The 15893-nt window shown below is 45.2% G+C and overlaps 1 protein-coding gene across 1 annotated transcript in view; it reads left to right on the top strand.

Annotated features, from left to right (window-relative positions):
• The first annotated feature begins 4052 nt into the window (after nt 1-4052).
• Nucleotides 4053-15893, top strand: part of SLC2A12 (solute carrier family 2 member 12) — a 59337-nt gene continuing 47496 nt past the window's right edge. Inside the window, 1 exon segment of the mRNA XM_030316385.1 lies at nt 4053-4353. Within this exon segment, the coding sequence (XP_030172245.1) occupies nt 4239-4353 (115 nt within the window). The 5' untranslated portion in view covers nt 4053-4238.

Below are 15893 nucleotides of genomic sequence, written 5' to 3'. Positions count from 1 at the left end.
ATACACATAAAAAACATGGGTGAATCTCAAAATTCCGCTCAGCGAAACAAGCCTTCTACGAGAGTACATACTTTATGATTCCATGGTATGAAGAGCCAGAACCAGCAAAGGTAACCCATGTGAGAAAAACCCACAGCACTGGTTGTTTCCAGAGGCTGAAATGGGAATTTACTCAGAAGAGATAACAAAGAACTTTCTGGGATGATGGGCATGTTCTGTAACTTAACAGAGCTTTGGACTGTGCACATGAAATCATGTCATGGTACCCTTAGGATTTGTGCACTTTGTTGTATGTAAAATGTCTCAAAGGGGGAAAAAAAAGAACTAAAACAAATAAATATTGAACTCTAGGGAATGATACACATCCCAAAGTATTTCAACTTACTTTGAAATTCATAAATACTGGGGCGCCTGGGTGGCTCAGTCGGTTAAGCATCCGACTTGGGCTCAGGTCATGATCTTGAGATTCGCAAGTTTGAGCCCTACATCAGTCTCTCTGCTGTCAGCTCTGAACCTGCTTTGGATCCTCTGTTTCCCTCTCTCTGCCCCTCTCCTGCTTGTGCGAGCATACACAGGCTCGCTCTGTCTCAAAAACAAACATTTAAAAAAAAATTCATGAAAACTAGGATGGATCGATGGATGGATAGAGGGATGGATATACGAGTCCAAGAGCAAGCATGTTGTAAAATGTTGACTAGAGAATCTAGGTTTTCCTGTGTTATTGCAAATTTTCATGATAAAACATTGCAAAGTACTTTTTGATCTCGGGCATGCTCATAAACTTCTCAAGTTCAATTTCCGCAAATGGGGGTCATAGTATTTACTTCACAAAGTTGTGATGTTAGAAAAAAAAACTCACCACAAAAATAGGCCTGGAATATAGGAGACATTCCGTGCCTGGCAATGTTTCCGGCCTTGTCTCAGGTCCCCTCTTACCTATCTTGCCAATTTATCAGCCATGATATGTCTTTTAGGATTCCACAGCATGATCTACAAGCAGGGGGTCTAAAACGGTGTGTGGCGTAATTATTGGGGTTATAAGGAACAAACTGTGTGCTGTCTGCTAAGATCTATTTCTTGGGGGTGGGGAACAGCTTTTAAGGACAGCAGTGGCTCCAACTCCATGGAAGAGGGACAGAAAGCCGATGGTGACCCTTGCTCCAAAGATATTAACGGAAGTGAGAGAGGAAGGCCAGAGTGTTACAGGCAATCATCAAATGGGTTTTGATACATAAAAACTAAACAGGTCTTCAGCTCACTAAAAGCTTCATTTGTGAGCACTCGCTTATTTCAGATATACTGATCAAGGATTTATACAGCATGGCTGGTATTGTGCCAGGACCTGGGGGGACAGAGATGGACGAGGGCACACCCAGACGTAGGTACGTGTTCTCTCGGAGTCTGCATTCGAACAGTGCTAGCATTGGCTGCATTTACAGGGATCAGCCTGCTAGCCAGCGAATGTTTACTGAATACGCACTTGGAATACCATAGTGAGCGAAACATGCTCCATACTCTCGTAGAGCTTGCTATCTAGCAGAAAAGGCGAAGTTGATCAATCTACACCAAGAAATACATTATAAATTATAAATGTGCAAACTATGATGAAGGAATACGGGTTACTTCAGGAAACTTAGGCAGAAGAATAGTCCCCTGTAGCCCAGGTGAAAGGAATCTCCTCCCTTTTCTCAGAGTTAGGAGAGTGAGGCGAGCACAGGACAGACCGGGATAGCCACGGCTCACATCAGGACAACAACGGAATGAGGAACAGAATTAGTTCTACCAGGAGGCGAGGTAGTCAGTCACATTGTTTGCTCATTCCTTTTGGTTTCTTGTTGGATTATGCCTTAGGAATTCCAGTAGAGTTTGACCATAGAAAGTAAAGCGAGAATTGCTTTTAAGCAGACTTAAAGAATTCTAGAATTAAGTTTGTCTTCTCTCTGATCAAAGACTACAGCAAACACCCTGACACTTTCACGATGCCCACAAGCCGCTGGAGGAGACGCAGGGCCCGGGATCATTAAACAAGGCGATTACGCGATTGACCAAGTGCAAGAATATGTCCTCCCCTCCACCACTCCCCGCCAATTGAGGTCACTGGTTCTGAGCAGAAAAGGGAGAAGCAAGGGCACGAGGGTGGCGGCTCAGTCGGTTAAGTATCTGACTTTGGTTCAGGTCATGATCTCACAGCTGGTGAGTTTGAGCCCCGCCTCGGGCTCTGTGCTGACAGCTTGGAGCCTGGAGCTTGCTTCGGACTCTGTGTCTCCCTCTCTCTCTGCTCCTCTCCCATTCATGCTGCGTCTCTCCCTCTTTCTCAAAAATAAATAAACATTAAAAAAAAAAATTTTTAAAGGTAGAAGCAAAGAGAATATGGAGAGCTGATGAGAGATGTATGTGTGTCACAGATAAAAAGTACAGCTCTTACAATCATAACACCTTCTGGGAACAAATTAAAACTAAAGCATCATCGCACTACGCATCCTTCGGTGGGGACAAGCTGATCCGGGGGTATATTCACCTCTGAATCAGGAGGGGGCTGGGCGATATCTGGAGAGCTTCAGCAGGGTCAGCATACATATGACAGGTGCACGGTAAATACTAGTCGAGTTCCTACAGGTTTGTTTCCATTCGCTATGTGATTCCTGGACAGATAAGACAAATATAAAGCGATCTGGTGATGAGCGAAGGAAAGATACACATGATAAGTTACTTCACAGTTGTGTTATGATCCAGCCGAGGCGGCGAAAGTGAGTCCAGAGTGGTTCAGCTTCTGCCGACATCGCAGATCGGCCTCTCCGTCCAGGGAAGTGACTAGGTCAAAAAGGCATGTTTCACGGCCTCTTCCTAAAATCAAGAAAGGCTGATGAGGGAAGGAAGCCAAGAAAGTCAGAGAAGGAAAGGCTGGGAAATTCGGATGTAGGAGTACATTAGGCTGCCTGGCTTTGCAGTCTCAGCCCCGCCACTAAAGTAGCTGTGACACTTGAGGCAACTTTCTCAGCGTCCATTGCCTCTTCTGTAACACGGGTACCTGCCTCACAAGTTGTTGTTGTTGCTGTTGTCGTTTCTCAAAAGAATCATCTCCAAAGAAAAGAATCATCTGAGTTAATACCCGCGGCACAATTGCTGGCACATAAGTGCTCCGTAAATTTTTGTTTTCCACGCCTAATGATTTTCTAAAACGATCCCAATTTCCTAAGATTTTTCGCGAAACACGACTTGCTGAAACATACAGCCGAAGGTAAAACATCACAACTCTGTAAGACCTTTTTATCTAAATAATATTCACCAATCGGGGGGCAAAATCTTCTTCTCACTCCCTGATTTTGTTTCCGAGTCTATGGCCACCACACTCACACAATGGGTCATCGGTCTGACGTCTCTGAATTGGAAACACCCTCCTCCCACAAGCAGGCAATCACACAACCTGACGAAGATTGGGGTTGGGGGGGGGGGGTTGGTTCCTCTCATAAAGACAACTATGCATAAATAAACTGGATTACTTTGCGATCATCCCAGGGTATAAAAAGTCGAAAGAATCTATGCCGTATGAGTTCATGCACGCTTGGTCTCGGGCCTGGATCCGTCTGACGGGCCTTGTGGAGGAAGAGTGCATACCACACTCACCTAGAGCAAAATCAGGCCGAAACAGCAAAGCTGTCTTATGCTTTGTTTAAATGGTGAGTATCACGACTCTTGGAGTAACAGCCTTGCTGAAAAACTGCCACACTTTTCCTTCTGGTATGTCTTTGCATAAATTGTCCCCCTCTCTGCAAGATTAAGTGATACCATCTGTGAACATTCTGGGCCGTCCCTCTCAGCTTCCCTTTAAATCTGCAGGTTTCTCTTCTCTGCCTCTTTTCAAAGGTGCGGGGCATACAAGAGCTCCCCCCCCCCCCCCCCATCCCAGCTTGTGGCCAAACCCTGAGCGCCCCGGCCTTTTAACCCCTTGCTTCCAACTCCGCATCTGAAGGCAAAAACAATCCTCGGAGACACGGCCCTCCCACTGCCTCTGATAGGCTGCTTGCAAATAGCAACAGCCTGTGTCACCGAAAAGGGCAAAGCCTTCGGAAATAGAAACAAAGTTGGTTACAAATCACATTGGCTTTGCCCGAAGTTTCTTTTTTTTCTTTTTCCACCCTTCTTTAAGCATGCTACCATGGGGACAGTGACCGCCGCTGTCACGGGGGGCAGCCGGGGTGGTTCGGGGCCGCGGGAGCGGCTGTAACTTCTCCGCGACCATGGTACCTGTTGAAAACAGAGAGGGCCCCGCTCTGCTGAGCCCGAAGGGGACAGCGGCCGAGACGGACGGCAGCGGCGCGGCCAGCGGCAGCCGGCATCCTCCCGGGGCCAGAGGTAAAGTGAGGCACCGACCGGCTGGAGGAGCAAGCTGTGCTCGGGTCTCGCTCGCGCTCGCGCGCGCGCACGCGTGTGTGTGTGTGTGTGCGCGCGCGCGCGTGTGTGTGTGTGTGTGTGTGTGTGTACACGTGAGCGTGCACGGTGCGTGGAGAGAAGGGAACGGGATCCGGTGGGAGGAGGAGAGGCAAGGAGGAGCTGTAACGTGGAGATTGAAGTCCCACTGCTGGCACGATGGGTCCGTGGACTGTGTTGACATAATGTGTAACTCTTTTTCATTTGGGGAAGAGTGACTGGCAAGGGAGTCACATGTGTAAACACACACACACACACACACACACATACACGCGCGCGCACACACTTTTTCATTGATTGCCACAAATGGGCAATCTGTAACGAGGGAACATGGAGAACCACCATGTTTTAAGTCAGTATTTTAAGTAGGCTCTGGAAAATTGTTAGTTACGTAATCAATGAACACCAACTTTCTTTTTTAACTTCCCAGCCTCTAGTTGGTAATGCATTTGAGCATTTGAGCCTTAGGGAAGCCTCAAACCTGTGCTCCGTTTGCTCCTGCCTAACTGTCAAACTGGCCTTTCAAACTGAGGGTCCTTGAATCCTTTTTCCTTCTGGAGGCGAAACTGGAAAAAGTTTTAATTCATTCCAGTTATCTTTGCTACAGCAAATGCTTTCCTTCACTTCCACATTTACAGTTCCCACAAACGCACTGCAAGCTCTTGGCTAGCCTTTCCTACTCTGTTAGTTGGTTCCCAAAGGAATGGAAACTAATCGTAATAGGAAATTAAATCGAACACAGATAATTGTCTCTCTGAAGCTTTCCTCAGCTCTGTGCCCCTTCACCATGCCTACCGTAGATTCCCAGGCCATTTATTGGAACGGCCAATGTGAAAATGGCCAGTTTTCATGAACAATCCAGAACACTAACTGATTCAAAAGGCATGTGCCTCTCACCTTGCAGTGGATCTATCAAATCACGTTTGCGTCATGGGTCTGTCTGATCTTGGACTTGAATCTACGACCCCTCTGACGGAGGCATGGATTGGCTCTTCCACAATGAGAGGCTGTCATTCTTCCCTGCCCTGTTCCCCCTCAGCTTCCTCCTACTTCCCCACTTCTGGTCAAGAATGAGTACCTGAGGTCATCCTTCAGGACGGCCTCTCCCTCGCTGAAGCAGAACTACCCCTTTCTCCAAGGGTGTTCTCTGGCTCCCACGTCTCCAAGCAGGCCAGGGAAGCTTGTATTTGAGGGTAAAGGAAAGAGTTGCAATGTTCTCTCCGAGTTCCTGAAAGACTGAACCGCCGAGCTTGCTCAGGTGGCCATGTCAACAAAAGGGTTCGCTAAACAGCCCGTGAGAACGTCACAAAGAGGATGAAAAGAAACTTTGTCCTGAAGGGGCCTCCACGGCAACAATTAAAAATATGGACTATTTAATTCTGATATGGCTTTGAAAGCACCATGTACTCTTAATAGGTTAAATTGCGCAAGGTCACGGTCATCCTGAAGGAAGGTCGCAGGTGTTAGTGTTTGGAAAGGCACAAGGTTCAACCGACAATGCAACTGTGTTCCAAAGAAATGATAAAATGAATAAACACGGTAAATTATTTTTTAACTTAATTGTAAATGAACCTTTATTACGTAGAAAAGAAAGGAAGCCTAAACGTCTCCCCCAAATCTTAAATGAATAAAGCTTTGATTTGTGCTAGAGTTTATATTTAGACGGATACAAACATTTTAGATTTATTAGTACAAATTTTCGTAAGTTGTCTCAGACGCGTCGTGGTATCCAAGGCAATTATGTGTATGGACTTGTACCTACGGAAGGCATAGTGCAGGCTCGCTGTACGATTTGGGATTATACTGTAGTCTGTTTTATGAAAATGTTGAGGTTTTAATGAAATGATGTGTGTCGAATCGTTCTTTTGACCTCTTTGTACATTCCCATAGTTTCATCCAGGAAATCCAGAGTATTTACGTATGCTCAATAATTACCATCCTAGTCCTGCATTTGAAGATACAAGTTTTTCTGTATTCCTAGATGGGGAAATTAAAGCACAAAGACGAATGAGTCATACAACCCAGGACAAAGTAATTAGATCATGTGAGATACTGAGAAACAAATCCACACAAAAATTTCCAGACTCCATGTTAGCGCCTCCTAACGCTCTTACGCCCAATAAAAGTGTTGGCAGATCTCACCCGGGGAACCTCCTCTGAAACTGGAAAGAAGTCTTTGTTCCAGTGACTACAAGCTAACGAACTTAAGTCCATTTTCAATCAGTTACGACATAAAGCGTGTATGTTTTCAGTAATTTTTTTTTTTAGTATTCACGGGCATGTTATAACTGACCTTATAGGCAGCGTTAAGCTCAATTCGTAATCCTGGTGCCTAGAGCCGACCGCTGTGTAGGTGATATTAGAAAAGCACAGTGCTACAACATCTCACACAAGTGAGAGAGGATGTGTGGTTGGCCCAGGTTCTCGCAGGGCTGGTGCAAAACTCACCCTGAGGTCTCTGGCCTGGGGAGCTGGATGCCTGTTCCTCTGTCTCAGCAGATGGGTCTTCCAGACTCTTCCAATTTCATGTTTCTTTTTTTTTTTAATGTTTATTTGTTTTTGAAGGGGAGAGAGAGAGAGAGACAGAGCATGAGTGGGGAAGCAGAGAGAGAGGGAGACACAGAATCCGAAGCAGGTGCCAGGCTCCAATCTGTCAGCACAGAGCCCGATGCGGGACTCGAGCTCACAAGCTGTGAGATCATGACCTGAGCCGAAGTCTGACACTTAACCGACTGAGCCAGCCAGGCGCCCCTCCAATTTCGTGTTTCAGATCAGGCTAAGAGGAGTTTCCTTGAGGCCCTTTTTACCCCACCAGCACCTGCCCAAAGGATCAGAGACCAAGAACAATATTCACTGTATGAGTGCAAGTTCTCAAGCAATGGAGCCCCGGCTGCCCGAAGCACTGGAACCCAGATCAGTATAACTGGCTGGACTCACTGGCCCAGTTGAAGGGGCTGGGCTTCGTCCCCCCTGAGACCCTTCTAAATCCAAAATGCCGCAGGCTGAGATTTAAGAAATGTACACTTGGGCTAATCAGATGAGTATCCAAAGGCAGTTGTTTTCAAACTTGTTTAAAGCTGTGAAACTCCTTTCGACAAAGGAAAAGCTGAAGTAGGTGGTCAGCATGTAAGAGAGGTAATCACGGCACCTCTTTAGTGGAAACGGGGGTGAAGAAAAGAAGAGCCTGAGGCGGGCTGCTCCCTGATCCCTTCCCATCTCCTGTAGTCCTGAGCTGGGTCCTGGGTGGGACCACATTAGCAAACCACAGGTCTGTCACTACTCTGGTCATGCAGGCAATGTTTTTGAGGGTGGGGCATTTTTACTATGCTCCTACTGAGTCTTGGGTTCCCAGGGTTAGCCTGAACCAGGCCCCCTTAAACTCAGTCAGGCCCAGCTCTCTCAGGCTTCCTTGGGCAGCCCCATGGACAGTCTACCTGTAAGAGAGTTGAGCAGACTTTAGAAGGAACCTTGTCCCCAGGGAAGAGCAAGTCAGGCCAATCAACTCGACCTCTTAACAGAGCCTTGGTTGTGAGAAGGGCAAGTCTAACAGCAAACCAGTCATTTTGGGAAGACCCAGGTCTTAGCCATTAGCATTTTCCCAGGCTTTCCCTACATTGAAAAGTGGCAAAACCTGTGACACAGATTATTGTGCTTTAAAAACACAGGCATTTAACAAATTGATGACTGATAACAATAAAAAAAAAACTATTCTATACAGCTTGATATTGCCAAGGAAATGGCAGGATTGATAGACATGTGAATCTCTGAGAGACTGTCGACTCTTTTGTCTGGAAATAAGAACAGATTTAAAGATGATTATCTCCCTTTTCACTTCGGTCAGCTTATCTCTATGACTGTATATTTAACCTCACTTGGAAATCACATCAAAAGCCTCAGTTTGAGGCTCCTTGTGACTGTGAGGGCCAGGCAAATGGCTTCTCTGAGATCTAGGGAGAGAGAAGGCTCTGAGCCAACATGGCGGAAGCTGTTTCACCACAGACTCCCGGTAGTGTTGGGCTCACACAGCCAGGGCTCTTGTTTCCCTTTGAAATGGCTGTGCCCTAGAGAGGGCAGAGAGGTTGCTGCTTCCACAGGCTACCCCCTGGCTGCCACCACAGCTTCGGACAGGCTCTGGAGGGAGCCTGCAGGAGGCAGGGCCTGGCAGACATGGATGAAGCCTTCAAGCGCTGTGACTGACCCGGAGGACTGAAATCAGTCAGCAGACACATTGTGCCTGAGCTGGTTTTACAGCTAATGCCTCTTCTGATGGGTCAGTGCCCCATCCCCGTTGTGAAATATTTGTAATATCACCCACAGTCTGGTCAGATTGCTCGCAGGAGCTGAGGCCTCTGAGATCCCAGGAACATGCCTAGTGGTAGTCCTTAACTTCTACTGTTTGTGAATTTTCAAGGGGGTACTTTTTGGTGGGCTAAATCTTATGTGAGCAGGTAAAAAAACCAGACAGACAAACAAACGAAAACAAAACCAAAAACACCTCAAAATAAACCCACCCGGTAGCTGCCCGAGGAAAACTCCAATTTAAATGTGTAAATCCAAGGGGAGTCAGCCAATCTGAAAATGCAATGTTTAATTGCCGTAGATAGGTGGGACTGTCTTCTCGTTCAATAATAGTTGTTGAGTCTGGTTTTGTAGGTAGCGTTTTCTCAGTAGTAGGAACCAAGTAATAATTAGCCTCAGGGTTTAAAAAGTTCTGAGAGCTCCCAGTTGCCCCCCGCCCCCTGTTAGTGTGCAATTAGTTTCTGCTTCTCAGCAAAACACCTACTGACTCAGACTGTGAGCCAGAACTCGTTGTAGAAGATTCTTAAATTGAGCAGAGTTGGGTTCCCTAGTTCAATGGTTTCCTCGGGCACAGTCTTCCCCAAGAAGATGAGTTATTGAATAAAATAGAGAATAAAAGCCATGTAAAAAGATACCAAGATACGGTGAGAAAGGGGGGGAAGGTTAGAATGGGCTTCATTTCAAGGGGCTGTTTGACCAAATACCAAATAAGGATAATTTCTCATCCCGTCTTCCCTCAGAAGGTACCTAATCTCCGTTAAAGGCAAAGGACTTGAAATCACCCCAGATAGTTCCCAGCTGAAACTTAGATCAGCTATATAACCTTTACAGTAAATCATAAAATCATACATGTTCTTTAAAATTTAATTTTGTTTTCTTTTGGCTCATTGGTACCGTTTTACTTCCTATGTCACAGCACTGCTAATCCCATAGGATCCTAAAAATTAATTAATTAAAAATTAAAAAAAAGAAAACCAAAAAAACCCCACACACACAACACAGCACACTCATTTATACATTTGCTAAATGGCTATACTTCAGTGATATACTAATTTTTCTATACAATTGAGGTATAGGAGTAATAATAAAACTAAAATAATTTATTATATCCTTTTAATTTCAGTAGGTTTCATTCTTTTTGAACAATCCCTTACTTTATATTGTTCTGCCAAAATACCAGGGAGAAAAATGCAGTCCTTTGTTTGACTTACAGGAGTATTTTTTTCCTTGAGTAAATCAAGTGTAATTCACCTTTAAGCTGTTAAATTGTGCTCCCCTTGGAAGTAATTGTTTCTCCGGAACACTCATGACTCAGGTCTGCCTGGCACAGTTAGGCAGACTCTGGGGCTGTTGGCTACGTCCATATAATTTTCTCCAAAATTTGTTCTACATGCACCTGCTTCCATACTTTGTGGAAGTTGGTGCTGGGAGCAATGTGCAATGTTAATTTAGAAACCAGCCCGAAATGGCATCTCAGCCTCAGAGGTGCAAGACTTTTTTTTTTTTTTAATGTTTATTTATTTTTGAGACAGGTGGGGGAGGAGAAGAGAGAGGGAGACAAGATCTGAAGTGGTCTCCATGCTGAAAGCAGACAGCCTGATGCGGGGCTCGAACTCACAAACTGGAGATCATAACCCGAGCTGAAGTTAGAGGCTTAACTGACTGAGCCACCCAGGTGCCCCAGCAAGACTTTTAAGGACAGAGAAATAAATTGTGATTAAGATCAGTTTGTGGTGAGAGAGCATTCCCAAGCTAATAAAATGTTTCAATTCCATTGGGAAACAAGATTGTTGAAACCCCAGGCAAACTCACGGGAAGAATTTTTCATGGTATAAACCCAATTTTGTAGGTACTACCAAAAACAAAGGAATTCAAGAATTTATGAAAAGGCATAATTGTTATGCTGGAAACAAGGTATCATTTTACTTCCTTTGCTATCAGTAAGAGAGACTGTTTCAAAGGTTTGTTTCCATGTCATGGAGATTTTACCCCACTGATCCAGACGACACAAATTTCTGTTGAATGATTATTGTGGGTCAGATGTTTCTATTACTATTATTCCTTCTTATCTTTACAATAACGCAATGAGGTACTACTATCCCCAGTTCACAGATAAGGAAACTGAGGCCAGGAGAACCAAATGCTTACTACCATGCCCAACACATTCTTCTGCCTCATTAATCCTCATAACAACTTTATGAAGTAGGTAATATTAATATCTCTATGTTAGGAATGAGGACACAGAGGAACAGAAAGGTTAAGGGACATGTCACAATCTAGCTGGTAACTAATCAGGCACTCTGATTCCTGACTGTACCTTCACCTTAAGCCCGGGTACCTCCTGGAGAGAACCAAAGGGACTCACTCCAGGTAGCATGGATAATATCAGAGTGTCAGTATCCTATGATCCAATCCACGGTTTTACCCACTTGACCCGTAATACCATCCAGCACCCATGTCTCTACTCCCTGCTCTGTTCTGTTTTCTGATCTTTGATTTGGGGTACCTGTTAAACTCGTTTCAGAACTTTATTGCATTCGATTTTAGCTAGCTCCCTGATTTTCCATGCAACACGTCTTTTGCTATAAGGTTATAAGCTCCTGGATAAAAAAACACATTCTTGTACATTTGTCAGAGCTCTGAGAGGATCGCAAGCACTGTGGGCTTGGAAAATGCCGTTCCTAAGAGGTAGGAGCTATGCCTTTTCCATCAGGGATCACGTGCACGTGGGACAAATACCACCATCTTGAGCTACCAAATCCAGATGCAACCTGGGAAATCTCTCAACACAGTGCTCATAAAGACCATCCTGCTGACTGCACTGTTCATCCAGATGAGCATGTTACCATCTGTGCCCAACATGGTGCTGGCGCATAGTACGTGCTGAGCTGTTAAATGAGCAAATGAATTAAGCATTTGTTCCGCTAAACTAAAGAACATGGGAACTCAGCAGTACATATTGAGCACTTACTCCGTGCTGGATACTTCAGAGTGAAAAGCAATATGTAGGACATTATCCGTGCCTGTAGATTTTACCAGATTTTGCCAGAATCGGAATAATTATAAGATGATCGTTTAGCAAACGTGCTGCAGCCGGGTCCAGGGTGACTAAGAGACATGCATGCAATGCCGATACATATTACCAACTGGTGGAGAGAGACACGAGTTCAGGAAACCCAGGATGGAGGAGGTGGCCGGGGATATAATGCCATACTAATGCCCATGGAGCAGCTCAGCCAGGTTTTGATGGATTCTGGAAGATAGTAGAGTGAAGTTGAGTCAAGAAGGTATAACTGAGGTCAGTGCATTTACGGAGAGCATTATAAGCAGAGAAAATAGCTTGCGTACAAATTTTGAGAAGACAAAATGGCACATTCAGGGACCTCCAGCTATTTCTGTGTGACGAGAGCACAGAGTTCAAAGAAGGGTGGAGGGCAGAGGACGACAAAGAAATCTGAAGATGTAAGCAGGGACCGTATCACAAAACCTTTGTGTGCTAAGTACCATGAGAGGAAGCATTCTTAGGAAGAGACCATATCAGTTTAGAGAAACCAAGCAAGTTTCTGAAAATGATGGTAGTGGGGACAGAATTAGAGAGTTCGAGAAAACCTTATCTGCATGTCAAAGTCCTCCAGCTTCATGGGGCCACCATTATTTTAATATTTAAATAAACACAGTTCCAGCCCCCATGAGGCTAAGTCCACATGTTTTCTTACTCGCCGCCCTCGCTGTGCACACACAGAATACCTGAGGAGCCTTGCTGTTCTTCTGATCAACTTCCTGTCTCCACTGGATTCTTAACCTTCACTTCCTACAATTAGTCTTTTTCTCTTATCTTTGCTTTGATCCATGTGCAGATCATGGCCCTTTTTCCTTCACATTCTCAAATTCCATTCATATAAGCTCTTTGTGGATCATTACTACGATTTGCAGACAGCTATCATCCAAATAAATGTTTGGTGAGCCCATTTTTTTTTTTAATTTTTTTTTTCAACGTTTATTTATTTTTTGGGACAGAGAGAGACAGAGCATGAACGGGGGAGGGGCAGAGAGAGAGGGAGACACAGAATCGGAAACGGGCTCCAGGCTCTGAGCCATCAGCCCAGAGCCCGACGCGGGGCTCAAACTCACGGACCGCGAGATCGTGACCTGGCTGAAGTCGGACGCTTAACCGACTGCGCCACCCAGGCGCCCCTGGTGAGCCCATTTTTAAAATTATCCTGTCAAATCTACCATAAGGAATTTCTTGTAAACCAACTTTCCTAAAATCTGTAGGCCTGTGGCCCTTTTGTTCCCTTATCCCCGTCCTCTCCCCGACAACTTGATAACCTGTCTGGACCTTTTCTTCCATTTCTCCATTTTTCTTCAATTTCTTCCATTTCTGGGCATTCTTGGCCAGTCTTTCTTGAAATCTCTCTGTCATACACACACACACACACACACACACACACACACACACACACACATCCACACACAGGTCAAAATTCTTCCCTTATGTTATATAAAACATCTCGGCCTTTTTTTTTTTTTCTCTCTCTCTCTCTTTCCCATAGTCCACTTGTATATTATCAACTTGCCCCATGCACTTCTCCCTTAACATCCAGGTGACCATGCAGGTATTTATTTTTAGTAAATAAAGTGCATTCCCTAAGAGCTTTACATCCACAGCCTTTACAATATTATTTGTTCTCTTCCCATTGTATTTTCCCAATTTAAAATGTTTAAATGCACTACAGATGATTCCCAGTCATTTTCAAGTATGTAGACCCCTTTAACAACTCCTTAAACAACTTTAGATCCTCACATAATAGTTTCTGCCATCTTATATTTATTGATTAGAAAATATAGACTGACAGGGGGCGCCTGGGTGGCTCAGTCGGTTAAGCTTCTAACTTCAGCTCAGGTCCTGATCTCACGGTCTGTGAGTTCGAGCCCCCTGTTGGGCTCTGTGCTGACAGCCCAGAGCCTGGAGCCTGCAGCCTGCTTCTGATTCTGTGTCTGCCCCTCCCCTGCTCATGCTCTGTCTCTCTCTGTCTCAAAAATAAATAAAAACATTTAAAAATGTTTTTAAAAAAAGAAAATATAGACTGAAGGGACGCTACTGTGCCATCACCGGAACTTGAACTTTTTTATAATTTTTTCATCACATCTGCATACGTTTGAAATCTTCGAGTACAGATACACGTGTTACTATGTTTTCCAACGTTCACTAATTAAAGATTTTGTGAATTCTCACGTGTCCATAGCTCACTCGCGCTCGCACACACTGAGAATCTCCGTGGTGGAGTCCTCAGACGTCTCCAGGTGACGTGGCTGCTGGTTTGTTCTCCAGATCACACCCCCTTAACTGTCTGTTGAAAATATCCATAAAAACATGGAAAGAGATGTAAAGTCACAAAAGCATAAAAGCCAGAGATATTCATCAGTGGGTTAGCATTTAACCCAAAGTTAGGTACAAACATGGTCCTGATGTATAAAAGGCAGTAACATTTTAGCTTTGCACAAACTCCCACTGCGCATCCCTAATGGAGAGGATTTTCGGGAGCCAGATATAGGGAAGACATCGCCACAGACCCCTGGGGCCACTCTGGCAGAGGGTCGAAGCTTTGCTGCACTGTCCGATCTTCCCAGGCATCCCGTTGCCGTTACTTCTCTTTCTCTCTCAGGGGCTACAGTTTCCAAGATTTCAGCAACTCTGGGCAGATAGGAAAGACAGCGGCTCACCGAGTTCTGGAACATGAGATCAGTGTTAAGAAGGGACAAAGCCTGGATGAGCCACTGGAATGGTGCCTTCCAGAAGTTGTAGCTTTGCCCGTACTGGTTTTCCAGACTGCTTTAAATCATGCAGGAATGGTATCTCTTCTTCCTAGTCAGGGGACCAAAACATGGAAGCAATACAAGTCCTTCCTCCATCCAATGGCGTCCCACCAGAAAAATTACTTCCAGGCATCAGAAATTTGGCCAGTCGCTCTGCACACCAAGTGCTCCCCCCGGTCTCGCTAAGAGGAGTTCTCGACGGCAGCCGGGTGGCTAGAATAAGGTATGTAAGTCACTGAAAACCCAACAGCTGTTCCAACTCCCTTCTCATGTTCTGCCTTTCCTATCTGGGGACCTGAAATATTCAGAGACTCGCATCTCAGGCTCCCTTGCAGCCAAGTCTGACCAGGGAACCCTCTGCTTCTGGCCAATGAGACATGACGGGAAGTCTTCAGCTAGGTCTGAAAATTAAACTGACAAAGACAGATTAAGAGGGAAAAAGTATCCACGTGAATTTAATGCGAGTTCTACGTGACACGGGAGCCCTCGGGAACTAAAGAGTAAGAAATGGTTAAACCTGAGTGTGGTTATGCTCTGTTTGATGAAGCGTGGACAGCCACGGAGCATATGACAGGTCAAGGTGTGTGAGGTAAGTGTTGTGAACTGGGGAGACTGGGCGAGGCCTGTTTGTTCGGATGCTTCGTGGTCTCTCTCTGTCTTCAGAGATAAGATTGTTCCCTTCCTGTGGGTGTGGGGAGGGCATCTCCCATGTAAGGGTGTCACCTGCTTCAGGGGGAAAGGGCAGGGAGAAGGCCAGAGGGACCCTCCTGCTTCTGCCATTTTCTCAAACTCCTTCAGCTTAAAGCATTCAATAAGCCAAGGCACCACATTTCAGGGCTAGCGTATTCTGAAGCCCATCCTCTTCCAGGGTGCTTCTGGAAAGTTCCCTCCATGAAAAAAAGAAAGAGGCCTTACCGCAAGCCTTCTTCCATCTTCACTTGCCTTTGAATTTGGTTGCGAGAGAATCTTAAGCCTGGGGCTGTGGTGGCCTCTTTGCACCTATGGTGACAAACCAGGGGCAAAAGCCAACCCTCTGAGGAGGCAGGAACAGAAGAATGGATAGAGTATGAATCCTTGGAGACACCAAACTCAACTCGGTCTTCTCACCAATTAAACAGCGAATGCCACAATGTTTTAAAGCCTCGTTTTTTAGGTTTTGGTTTCCTACGGTCAAAAATATCATAACTGATCTGGGGGCTGGATACAGAGAAAGCAACAAATCTGGCCACTGGCAAGTATGTTCTAAATACAAAGGCGAAGGATGCATTTTAAGATTTCTTTTTATAGGAAACATACATACATTTTTGGAAAGCATCTGTTTTCTGTTCTCTATACATTTTGTAAGAGTA

The sequence above is a fragment of the Lynx canadensis genome, chromosome B2, assembly GCF_007474595.2.
Source record: "Lynx canadensis isolate LIC74 chromosome B2, mLynCan4.pri.v2, whole genome shotgun sequence".
Taxonomy (NCBI): domain Eukaryota; kingdom Metazoa; phylum Chordata; class Mammalia; order Carnivora; family Felidae; genus Lynx; species Lynx canadensis.
The sequence above is the reverse complement of the archived record's forward strand: the minus strand, read 5'-3'. Positions and strand labels throughout refer to the sequence as shown.